At 41.1% G+C, this 12,640-nt stretch overlaps 1 protein-coding gene across 1 annotated transcript in view; it reads left to right on the plus strand.

Moving 5' to 3' along the window:
* Nucleotides 1-3,776: 3,776 nt before the first annotated feature.
* DPP4 (dipeptidyl peptidase 4) overlaps nt 3,777-12,640 on the plus strand; it is a gene marked incomplete at both ends in the record, with an annotated part of 39,882 nt that continues 31,018 nt past the window's right edge. Inside the window, 3 exons of the mRNA XM_082311470.1 lie at nt 3,777-3,782; nt 3,887-3,971; nt 12,053-12,151. Of these exons, the coding sequence (XP_082167596.1) occupies nt 3,777-3,782; nt 3,887-3,971; nt 12,053-12,151 (190 nt within the window). The remainder of the gene's footprint in view (nt 3,783-3,886; nt 3,972-12,052; nt 12,152-12,640) is intronic.

A 12,640-nucleotide genomic window follows, 5' to 3' on the forward strand; every position in this document is an offset into this window, starting at 1 on the left:
GTCCCTTCCATCCCAAAGCATTCTATCATTCCATGAAAACAGTACCACTGGCCCAGATGTTTTGACTCTATTGTGTATGTGCACCTTCTACAACTCCATATTCCATGAACTCATGTGTGTATCTAGAGCCCTCTGTGTATCTGCACGTGTGCTGCCTAGAACTTCCAGGTGGCCTTATATTAAAAAGTGTTCCCAATATTATCTCCTTTATTAACTGTATTTTATACGCTGAGTATGCAGCACCCTTCCTCTTCCACCCTATTTACGAAGTATCTGAAAAAACAAGCATATTGAAGCAAAACAAGACAACTAACTGGAATTAATACAATAAAAATGAACAGAAACCTGAGATACTCAAACCACTCAACTGTGCTCTGAGGACATTTGGCAAGAATCTTCAGTTGCTAGGAAATTACTTTTATGAAGAAAAATACACAAACTTGAAAGAACTGAATGACAGCCGCTACTAGCCACATTGAAATGGTTGTCCCGATGACATAACCACAGAAAACAGGGTTTTTTTCTCATTTGCTTTCCTGATTTACAGTTAACACTCTCTTCACAATCCCCTCAAACAGAACCTCTGTAATGATGAATTACAAAACTGTCCTTATGCTATTTCAGCCTCAAAATGCAAAGAAACAAAAAGAAGTCACTTCTGAAAAAAACAGACCTTTTCAATATAGTTGGTATCAAAAGACCTAGCCAAGTAGCACCTGAACATTCCTCAGTGCTAATAGCACTTTTGCCTTCTCTTCCTCACAGCACATTTGAAGTGAGCCACTGAAACAGCAGAAAACTTTCTCCAGCACGTGTTTTGTCTCCCATAGCCACACACTGAGACATCTGGAACACACTACTGCACCTGTAAAATAGACTGTATACATTTTAGTTGAAAACAATAATTTTTTTGTTGTTCTGCAGAGAGAGCTTATGTTTTCCATTTTTCCTGTTTGGCTTTACAAATATTTCCGGAGGAAAGACTCAAATACATAAACAGACTTATAACAAAGTCTTGAGTTTCACTGAGGCTAGAAGTCTGAAGGAGACATCACATCCAGCAGGTCCACCAAGTGTTTGGGAAAGCCAACCTTCAGGCTGAAAGCTGTATTTTGGTTCTTTCTAGTAAGTAGCTCTTCTTAATCACACAACAACTTTATGAATAGTTCTGTGTTCAGCATACAACATGATGAACGGCAAGGGCTTGTCAAATTTTTCATGTAGCAACCACTGCTGGATTTTCATTTCTTTAATCTCTTGGCATCATATTAATACATATCTGATTGCAAAAGAACACCATGGCATAAAGTAATTTGAAATATGTAGCTAGAGCAACTTTTTAAGTCTCAGACTATCACAAAAGACAATCTGACAGAGCACCAGAAGCACAACCATTACAGTCATTTTTGGGACCACGGGTATTTTGATCAGAGAGGAGGAACTTGAGATTTTTCCAAGGTGTAGAGAATCACTGCTAGAAATATTCTGCTATATTGACTCTTACTGGATCACTCAAGTGGTTTTGAGTACAGAATCAGGTCCTATAAGCCTCTCTGGCATGACCAGAGTCAGAAGCACTGTAGATTATGAGACATTTTTGTCTAAATACATGAATCCAGATTTCCAAAGGTACTTAAAATTGTGTACCCACTGAAACTACCAGAAGATAGGCATGTGCTTTGTCAGCGTAGGTCTTTTTTTCTTCTTAGAATTAACCACTGAGAAGGATTAAAACCTTGCAGATAATCTCTCAAAACATTATTAAACTGCAACTTGGCTATGAAAAGCCATTTGGTAACATTTAGGTGCCTTCAGGTACATTCAGGTACAAGACTGAGATTATAACTTGATTGTGCTATACTTTGAGACAGTGTGATGGTCACTACTTAAATGTTTAGAAAACAAAGCACAGATTGGCTGAATTATATATATGTTGTGATTCCTACTGACTGGGAAAAGGAAAATTCACCCCAGGGGTGGGGAATGTGTTTTGTTTTTCTTTTTTATTGTTGTTGACAAGACGAGCGAGTGCACAGTATACCAGATGTTTAAGTGGAGCTGTAAGACATTCTGAATCTCTGGTCATGCATCTCACAGCATATACGGGATACTAGTTTGAAAAGTAATGTAAAGACTGCCACTTCATTGTGATTTTACTTTATAAAAGTGGACTTACCTATGCACAGAAATTAGTGTTAAGCAAGCTGTGAATTTGCAGCACGTCAGATCCTGCATTGCAAACTTACACTGAGCTGCATGGAACCACTGTCAGGGCACGTTAATGGTATTCCTAAGGTAAACCAATATAACTAGTACAGTGTAAATTCATAACTAGTAGTAACTGCTACCTCTAAGGAGCGTGGTATACAATAGTGAGCAGAGCATAAGTTTATATCTAGATGAAGTCTATTATGTTCCATATAGACAAACCCTTAATGTTTGTAAATACTTTGGGTTACTCTAAAGGAGATATATCTATTGTAAAAAGTTACTAACCCACTTCCAGATACAGATTACTTAAGAAAAGGCAGCAAAATATTACGTGCTGTGCTCAACCTGCAGAAGTGGAACGAAGGAACAAGCAGCACAACTTCACTGAAAGCTCTGACAAGTATGTTGAAGGCAAGACTAAGAGCATTTGCTTATCTCCCTTGGCTTCCAGTCTCTTCCTCTTGCTTTAGGGGATCACATACGTTTTCTGTTCCATTTCTCAAGTTGTAAAATACCTACCTCTCTCTGATAACTGCTAGTGTTCTGCAAATAAAGGGAAAAAAGCTGAGATGGACCAAACCAAAAGCACAAAGCACACCACTCAACAATTATTTTTTTGAGGCTAGAATTCTTCTCTTAAAGTAATTCCAGGAACTCCCACAGCTTTCTGACTACTTGGTGATGCTCAGCTTTTTAAACAATCAAATGCTTTATAGTTTTTTATTTACAGGTTATTCTTAGTCTTTGCCACAAATTAGTCCTACTACCTCAACACAGACTCAAAATTCTCCTCGGAAGTGGAATTGTCTGATGCGATAAGCCAGGGTCATCTTTGGGGCTAAATTTTAAATTTCTATCCTATACTTCCATTTTCTGGTCTTAATTTAAAATTCCATTTTGCAGGCTTACACATCCATCTCTCTTTTATGCCAAGAACCACTGCCAAAGAAATAAATATAAGCCCTTCCTGCAATTTTATCAATCTTTCCCTGACTTGACTGCGAGAGAAAGAAGTTCAACGAGCAGAAACTTTCCAAGAAATGCCAGCGTTATCAAAGCCGTAGGAGCTTTGTCGTTAGCGTTTGAACGGATTTCAGTTCTGAGACCTCTCTCTGGCCATTATCTGATTTCCTGCAGAAATCCGTTCCCTGTCAGAGGTCCCGCCTCTTTAATGCACAGCTATGCCACCGCGCTCCAAGGGTTTGAACTGAAGGAGAAACCGCAGCTCAAAAAATAACAGGCGAAGCTGCAAAGCCAACACGAAAACCGAGATCTTGCACAAACCCCCGGCGCCTGGCACTGCTCGCTTCCTGCAAGCGGCAGCCGCCCCCCGCTCCCGCCCAGGCGCCCAGCGCCGCTCGCAGGGGAGCTCCCCGCGGGCAGCGGCGGGACGGCGGAGCCGCAAGCCGGCAGGTTGGCTGCGCTCGCCTCCTGCGCCCAGGGCAGAGGCCCCGCCCGGCCCAGCCCGGCCCAGCCCGGCCCCGCCTGCCCGCCGCGCTCCGCTCCGCTCCGCCGCGCTCCGCTCCGCCGGCCGCGCTGCTCCGCTCCCCCGGCCCCGCCGCGCCATGAAGGTGGGTGGGTGAGGGAGGGAGGGAGGGAGGAGGCGGGTGGGCGGCAGCGCAGGGGGGGCCCGGCGCGGCCACAGCTGCCCGCCTGACGGGACTTCTCCTTGCAGACCTTCCTGAAGTGGCTGCTGGGGATCCTGGGGGTCGCCGTCGTCGTCACGGTCATCGCCGTGCCCCTGGCTCTGCTCACCGGCAGTAAGTGCGCGGCGGGGCCGGGAGGGGAGGGCTCCCTGCGGCCGCCGGGGCTCGGGCTCTGCCGGGCGCGGGGGTCCGCAGCCGCGACGCCCGCCGCAGCGGGGGGGAAAGTTCTGCTGAAAGTTTGTGCTTAAGGGAACGGGGTTGAGAGAGCTGGAGCTCCCGGGAAGCTGGGAGATACTTCGTCAAGGTGTCTCACCTGGAAGGATGGGGAGCGCGGGGCGGGGGGGGGGCTAAAAAGTCCCTTGAGGCCCCTGTGAGCTGAGAAAATACTAGTTATAAGCATTATCGTTTTCAGCATTTTCCTTTTCTATTGCAGCTGAAGGCTGTGGAACCAGCAGTAGAATGCTAGTTAGTTAATTTTCTAGGGTGTATTGAAGAGATAAGATTATATTCCCGCTAATTTGCATTGTTTGCACAGCTTTAGTTAACATTATCGAGTGAAATTACATATGCAGCACAGTTCCAGAGGTCAGAAAAGTAGGAAGAGCTTTGGAATGCGTGTTTGGACTCTGATCGGTTTGTACTTTCCAGGTTGTCTTTGTAGCTCTGGATGTTAATGTGAAACAGCATTAAATCCTCATCAAGCAGTGCATTGCTTTCAGCTGGTAGGACAGAGCTGCAGGTTAATCTCTCTTTTTGTGTTCTTACGATTAACAGCTGAGCAGCTGTGATACGTAGAATTCAGCACTGCAGACTCTAAGGAAACAAAGACCTTTGGTGGTCTTCTGTTAGTGAGGAGCAGCCCAACAAGTGTGAAGACGTGTATGTTGGTCTTGACACTGTGTTCAGAATTGAGCACAGCAGTTGCTTACGTGCACAGAAGTTCTGGTGGGCTTTTTTTGTATGTCAATTAAAGAGGCAAAGCTTTTGTCACCAGTGTTCATAAGGCATAATTTACATTAAACTTTTTTGCAATTCAGCTCTGTCATTATTAATATCACAGTCGTTAAAAACTAGATTGTCGAAGTCTGGATATCTGAATTACATACTTTCTGGGCTAAAACTTGCATCAGTGGATGCTGACTCTCTTTTCTGTTGTTTTTGGGCAGCTTTTTGCCACTTATCTCGAGAAAGCAGATTTTTGAGGTGACAGAAAATACTCTTGGTTTCAGAAGTTGGGAAGAGCAAGAGAAAGGGCCTTGATAGCTTATCAGATGCATGTGTCGCAGGCGTAACACCTCATGAAAGAATTCAGTATGCAGGCTTGAACTCTGCTGAAGAGCTGGTGCTTGTCTACCTTAATGCCAGTGCTATGTCTTAGTGAAAATCAAATGGGTTTTCTTCTTTCATAAATTGTAGCATAGGAATCCTTTTGCTGTAGAAGTGGCTGCAATCAGTCATTGAGTGTATAGTAAATAGATCTTACTTTAAAGAAACAGTTCTGTTGGATGACATACAGAATATCATCATGCTGTCAGCCTTGGCTGGCATCATTTTGTGTCAGTTTTCTTACTGTTGGCTCAAATTAATTGTGGGAAATTACCTAGCACACTCAGGTAGTTGACTAGGTCCCTCTGGATAAAATAAGGACTGAGATGGAGAGCTCCCAGTTCAAAAACTTGGATTCCTGTCTCTTCCCAAATCAGGCCAGCAGTAATATCTGAATAACAACTGTGGCCATTATAGTTCAGGAACTGCAGGGTGCTTTTGAATTTTTGACTCAAGTGTGCTGGACAATTGTTTTCTGTTAGCTGAGAGTGTACAGGTGGTGCACTTGTAATTACCCCTGTATAGGTTAGAGCACTTAATCACTGACAGTTTGATTATATGGCTTTTAGGAATGACCTCAGGGCATGTGAGTCAGCTGAGGATACCTCCTGGGACAGTACAGGTGCTGGACTGAGTACAGAATGAAAGGTGCCAAAATTGAGGGGCGGTGGGGAGGAGGAGCAGCTCACATGACAGTGACTATGTGAAATCAAAGTCTGTTCTGATAAAAGTCATTGTAATTGCAGTCAAGTCTATTTCATCCCAATGGTTCAAGCGTTGTGCAGGGAGTGAAAACGATGATTATTGATACACACAGATGATTTTGAGCTTGGATTTCTTACCTTTGGCCTGCTGCTCTTCTCCCTGCCATGCTTCTGAATGTACTTTCATTTCATAAGCTTAGTAGTCATGCAGCACAGAATTAGTTTGATAAATGGGCTCCAGTGCTGTGAAAGGTTGTGAAATTTTGCCACTGCAGAGGAGTTCTGGCTTGTTGGCTGGGCTGTAGGCCTGGCAAGTGGAACTTCTACTTCTTCTCTTGAAGCCATTTAGCATGGGCAAATACTGCAGACTTAAATTTGCAAAAGGATTCCCTAATTTTGGGTGCAGCCCTTCAGTATTTACCTAGAGGGTCTTCAGCCAGAACTGTGTACAAAATTCTACACTTTTTGTTTATACCCATTGCCTATTTTGCCACCTTCTTTTATATTTAATAACCACATGGGGCTACTTGCATCAAACCGTTTAATCTCAAAACAGGCTTGGGGGTTGTATTTGAAGTCTGTTCATGAAAGCATTGTTATGCTTCGAGGAGCTATTCAAGAGGTGACTACAGTAGCAAGTGGTTACCCTTGAAGCATGAGTATTTTCTAAAAAATTGTGGTCTGTCTGCTCATGATTCACCTGTCCATTTACTTATGCTTCTCCCATTTTTTTCTCCTGTAACTTTCCATGCAGAAGTCAGATTGAAACATCCAGTGGCCATACACTGTTACCTCTTCTCTAACAGCAGCTCTCGTTACAGCCAGCTGGGCAGGAGGGCCAGGAGTGAGAGGAAGAGTAGCCAGTGCTGAGAGCAGACAGGAGGCTGTGCAATATCTGGTATCATTCTGCTGCCATGAGCAAGCCACAAACCTTATAGTGGGGGGTCCTGTACAACGGTCTGGTCACAAACCAGGTCCCTTCACCCAGAGGCCTAATTCTCCAAGGGCAAGATACTCACTAAGTGAGAAGGCTCATCACTGTTACGGTTAGATGAGGCCATGCGTGGGCTTCTGTGGTCTTTTGATAAAAGTGTGCCTAGAAGAGGCTGGAAAAAACACAGCAGGTGCTGGGGAGGTTAATGACCTTAAGGTGCCTGAGGGTACTCAATGAGTCTGATGCCTAACTGATGTCTTGGGTATTACTAGTGGCTGGTAGAAAGCTACCATAAATAGAGATAAGGGTTACTGGCAGCAGAAGTCCAATGAGTTCATGTTGTTATCCTCAATCTGAGGATGTTGGGACTGCTGAGACAGCTTTGTGCTTCAAGGACTCGAGAGGTGAGGTTGCAGAGCTTCCTCACAGCCGTGTTAATGTGTAATTGAAAAGAAAAGGAAATAAAAGTCTCCAAATAGCTCTCATCGTTGTTCTGTTGGGGATGGTCATATCTACAGTCTTCCCTTGTTCGTCCTATCTGCATTCTGTCCTGAACTAAGCAAATTTGTGACTGGGTGGCGTGGAGGAGTATCTATTGCAGATGTCCACACCCCGCTTGCAACTGAACAGTATGTTCAAGGTACGGAGAGGGTTCTGGCTGATATACAACCCTCGTATTTGAAGACCTGTGCCATAAGATGAATGAATCTGGCAGCTGTGATCTGTCATGGTTTTCTTGGGAATAAGGGGTCCTGTACTATTCCAGTTTCTGAAAGGCATTAGGTTTAAGGGTGTTTAGGGAGAAAGCTAGAAAATCTGTGAGGGAATTTAAATATGTGGATCAGAAATTGATCTTTGAAGTAGAATCTCTTTGAATCTAGATTCAAAAATTAAGGTTTAGATAAGGATCTTAACTCTGTGTGGTGTTTTTTTTTTAGAGAACCATTATATAAATGGTGAGCAGTAGTTAATTCCAGTAGCCTAGCTTCAAAGGACTTTAATGAAAATCATGGCTGAAATTCTCTCCAAAGTTGTATGGGAGATACAGCAGGTTAATTACCATGTTGTGAGTATGCTGTAGACTTGTCTGACCAAACAGTCTTTTGGCTTGAATCCGACTGTTCTAACTATTCTCTTTTCACCATGTATTCATTCGTCTTGGTCTGCATTACAGGATCCTTGTAGTCTTCATGTTATGTGTGGATATATTACTTTTCTAGCTAGTGAAGGAAAAGATAGAGAATGGGAATGTCCTTGACTTCTGTAACTGTCATTTAACTCGGTTATCTACCTTAACTCGGTTATCTACCTTAACTCGGCTATCTACCTTAACTCAAATGTTGAGTAATGTAATACAAAAAAATTTACAAGCAGTGTATTGCTATCTGTGGAACACTTGCGCTATTTTTATTTCCTTGCTTTGCATGAGATGGGGCAAACGTGAGAGGGGCTCCAGAGCTATTGATGACAAAGTTAATGATTACCTCCTTCTGGGGAAGTCTCTGCGGCCCCAGAGAGTGACACCTGGGTGAACACCCCTGGAAGGTGTCAGGGCGCTCGCCCGTGGGTTACAGTCTCTCCTGGATGGCCAGTATCATCAGCCACTGGGAATCAGATGGGATTCTGGGTTAAGTGAATCTTTGGCATGACCCAGCAAAGTCATTTTTACTTTCTTCTTTGCTGGAAATCCTTTTCTGTGCTCTAACTGTCACATATCTCAGGCAGTAACTGGGGGCTTGAGTGTAGGGGGGAGGGTTTTTGAGTGCTTTTTTACACATGTTGGAAGAGAAACAGGGAAGAAGGTTTGGAAAAAATAGCCTGAAATGTCACTTACTTTTCTGACTAACTACTGAATCAGTCAGGTTTCCCTTCTTGCATCTCTCACGCTGGTCCTAAATTACATTCTTAAATTGCGGATCATTCTCACTCTTGTTCTGCTGTCACTTAAAAATGGCGATACTCATTCACATTTTCTGATTTTTATTGTTTCTCTATCCCTTTCTTTCTCATTATTGCTGAGCATCGTGCCTGTACTCGTCTTTCCCTTGCTGTGGTTCTTCCAGTCTCTCTTGGTAGTGGTGAACATGCAGTAAAGCTTCCATTATTACTCGTTTTATAGTTTTCCATCTTTTTTAAGTTGGTTACATAATTTCTTGCTCTTTTTTATTACATATGGAAATGAGTAAAATGTGCCTTGGCTCTGGGGAATAAACAATACATATACCAAAAGTAATTTGTCAACAATTTTAGATTTTGGTATGGTGATGTGTCATACCATAAACCATACACAATAGTTAACTTCTTGTTTACTTTACACCTTACACCTACAGAAACCTACTCAATTTTTCTCTTGAGAAAAGGTGACATATTAAAAAAAAAAACAAAATTGCAACAAAACTGTTTATCAATTTCATATGAGTACTGGTTACATAAAAGGTTAAGAGCCGCCTTCTTAGAAGGACTTACTTAAGTTTTTGCTGTTGTAACAGGGGCATTATGATGTAAATATTGCCAGTATATCATTATGACAGTGGAAATAAATACGTGCTGCTGGGGGTGAGAATAGGGTAGAGATGAGGAGCTAGTAATTTGGAATTTAGAAAACTGAGTCTGTATCTGGAATAGTCAAAAAAGAAAAATCGCAAGAAAATTCAGCCTTCACAGCCTCTCTGAGGAACCTAAAAGTGAAAGAAGCTGTTTTGCTAAAATATGAACATACATTGACCTGTATCCAATCTTGAAAGCCAATAAAATGCTCTTGAATGTCAACAACTACTTTATTTTGTCAAAATAAACCTGTTTGACAATTTTTTCCAAATGGAATCTGAACAGGAAGAACCAAAATGCAGAATTCAATGTATGTTGAGTATCTTTGGTCGGTGGCATAATGTGGATAAGTAAGAATATACTGGTAGTGGCCTATCTCACAAATTAAGAAAATACTTCAGCTAGAACTTTTATGACTATACCCTTACAGCTTGGCGTATGTTTTCATATTCAGTTACTATGTGGAAGGTGTTGACAGAAAATGAAATTTTAATTTTATACACAGCCAACAGATCTTAATAGTGGCCTGATTTTTAGTAATGAGACCTCAGCAAAATATGTATGTCACCAGGGGGAAAAACATTCATCAGTTTGGAAAAATCCCTAAACCTGTTCATCAGCCACCTGTCTTAAATTGCTCCTCCTTTTCCAAGAGAGAATTTTATTGCTTTCTGAAGCCCCTCTAATTGAAAATGACACTCAATTAGGAAGGAGAGAAGTGATATTCCCAACTAGACAACTGTGCATGAATATCAAATGCACACTTGTTCATAATCCATCAAATTAAATATTCAGTTAATACAGAATAATTAACCTGAGAAATTAATATTCTCATGGAAACTTCATGAGCAAGAAATCTAGACTAGTAATTTTTTAGAACAGTCAAATTTCAGATGGAATTGAGCAAGCAATTTTTTTAACCTTTGCTGAGCATCTTCGACTAAAAACGTTGTTTGTTATGGCTCTTGACTTTTATTGCAGCAATGGCTGTACGGTCTGTCCTGTATATATGCAATGTGCTTATTGTTTGGAAATAAGAGTAAAACCGTAATAGCTAATATGAATACCTTCCTGTCCTGTTCCAGGTGTCACGTGTATTTAACCTGCAGAAAGATAACCTGCAAAAATTATAGGGAGGTGCTTTTCTCTGTGTGTGTCCCCAATGACTTGCGTTCCCTTTCTTCTTCGGCATAACGAAAGAAGAGGCTGTCTGTGTAAAAGTATCTGAAAGACGAGGACTCTCAGAATTGATTGGGGCAGGTTATTATCTTGGTTGATCAGTCACCACATCTGTACTTGAGTGTTTTTATCAATTGTTTTTATCCTAGGTCTTTTGATTTGCACTGGTAGTAACAAAAAAGGAATGATTTAGCCAGTTGAAATAGAAATTGCTTCCCTTCTGGACTGTGTAGATTTGTATGAGGGTAGTTTTTAGATTTCCATTTAAAAAAAAAAAAAAAAAAGGCAGGGGAGGAAGCAGGGAGAGAGCTGCACACCCGAATTTAAAAATTCTAGTCTTTGTTTTCAGAGGAAAAAGATCACAAAAACGCACAAACCTATTATTATTATTATTATTATTATTATTATTATTATTATTATTATTTTTTCAACCTTTCAGACTTTGGTAAAAGTAGCTTGTGCACTGCAGCCAGTAAGAAAGAAATATTTTTCATATAAGTTGACTGCAGTGCACTGGAGCTGATGACCGACCTCATTAGCTTAACTAGGTTCAAAGTTTCACTTAGTCTTTTCATAGTAACCCAGTTAATTTGCTTTAATTTTACAGTCAAAATAGTAATGTTGCAGCAAACGTTAAGATAACCTTGGTGAAAAACATATCAAGAGAGGGATAAATATTTAACCAGTTATTTTATCATAAGTTTATCAGTAAGCATTTGTGATTTAATTTTTTTTTTTTAATTAGAACTTCTCCAAAAATTTTATTGATCCTCCGATTTTTTTGTTTGAGACATTTCTGAAATTTGAGCTTAATGATAAGCAGATGATTCACAATTGAAGGATTCATGAACAGGAACAGAGTATGTAATAAAGTACAGCAGCCGCTTTAATTCTGGATATCTTTCAAGGTCTGTACATCTACTCGCATGGATGCCACATTTCATTCATCTGGACAATCTTGCCCACCTACCACTCTCAAACATGAGCATGTATGTCTGCTTTGCATGATCCGCTACACAATTGATGTCTGATGCAAATATTAACAGTCAGAGCTCTGCAGCGAAGTTCCCAGAGTGAGCATAGGAGGGAAAGGCACTAAGATCGCTTCTTTTCAATTTTTGAGGAGTACAAGTATGCATTTCCTGACATAAGAGGGCCAGAGGTCTTCTGTTTATTTTTGTTGCTGTCAAAAAGGTGTTTTCATTTACTCAAAAGATAACAGCTCTCGTGTATCTTACAGTAAAATACCAGCAGAGAAAAGGCATCTGTAATTTTTACATGAGTTTGTTGAGTGATCTCACCGGTACTCCTTTATTTTATGCTTGCTGAATTTGTCTTGCAGTAAAGCTTTAGCGCTGTCTCACTGCTAGTACTTTAGAGCTGGTTAGCTAAAACACATCAATAACCAGCAACAAAAACCCACTTATTTTAGTAGTCAGGTTAAGGAGCTGGGGTGGAAGAATTTGCAGCGGCATCAAAATCTCTTTTCTGTCTCTTTCTTTCAGAAAGTACCTCTGAGCCTGATTCACGAAGAACATATACTCTACAGAATTACTTGAACAACGACTATAAGTACAGAACATATAATTTGCAGTGGATTTCAGGTAATTCATTTCTACATACAGCATAAATGTCAAAAAAATGTACTACCTTCATTAAACATGTATCTTCATGTTGGGGTGACTACTGTATCCTGAAAAAAAAGTTAAATTATTTAATGGTGCTGTTGTAGAAAGGTGTGTGGCTCAAAGAACTGTGATTTTTTTTTTTTTTTTCCCCTTAGATACATGTTCACATTCATGGCAACCTATATTTTCCTACTGCTAAAAGCGCATACTTACTTCCATGGTTTTTTTGTAGAAGCATGTTATACTCTGAAGTGTGTCAACTTCCTGTGCATCAGGGTGTCGGGGAACAGGAGGATACGGGGCACTTCTCCTTTTCAATATGCCTAGTGCCCCAAGGGAAAGAAATGTCAGAAGGGAGAGGCTGTGAGCCCCAGGACTGCATTTTGTGAACGTTCTTGTGCTATAAGCATCTTTTCATTACAGAAGTGGGAAACACAACATTGACCAGATTTTTGATTTTTATTT

This window comes from Platalea leucorodia, assembly GCF_965183815.1.
Source record: "Platalea leucorodia genome assembly, chromosome: 5".
Classification (NCBI taxonomy): domain Eukaryota; kingdom Metazoa; phylum Chordata; class Aves; order Pelecaniformes; family Threskiornithidae; genus Platalea; species Platalea leucorodia.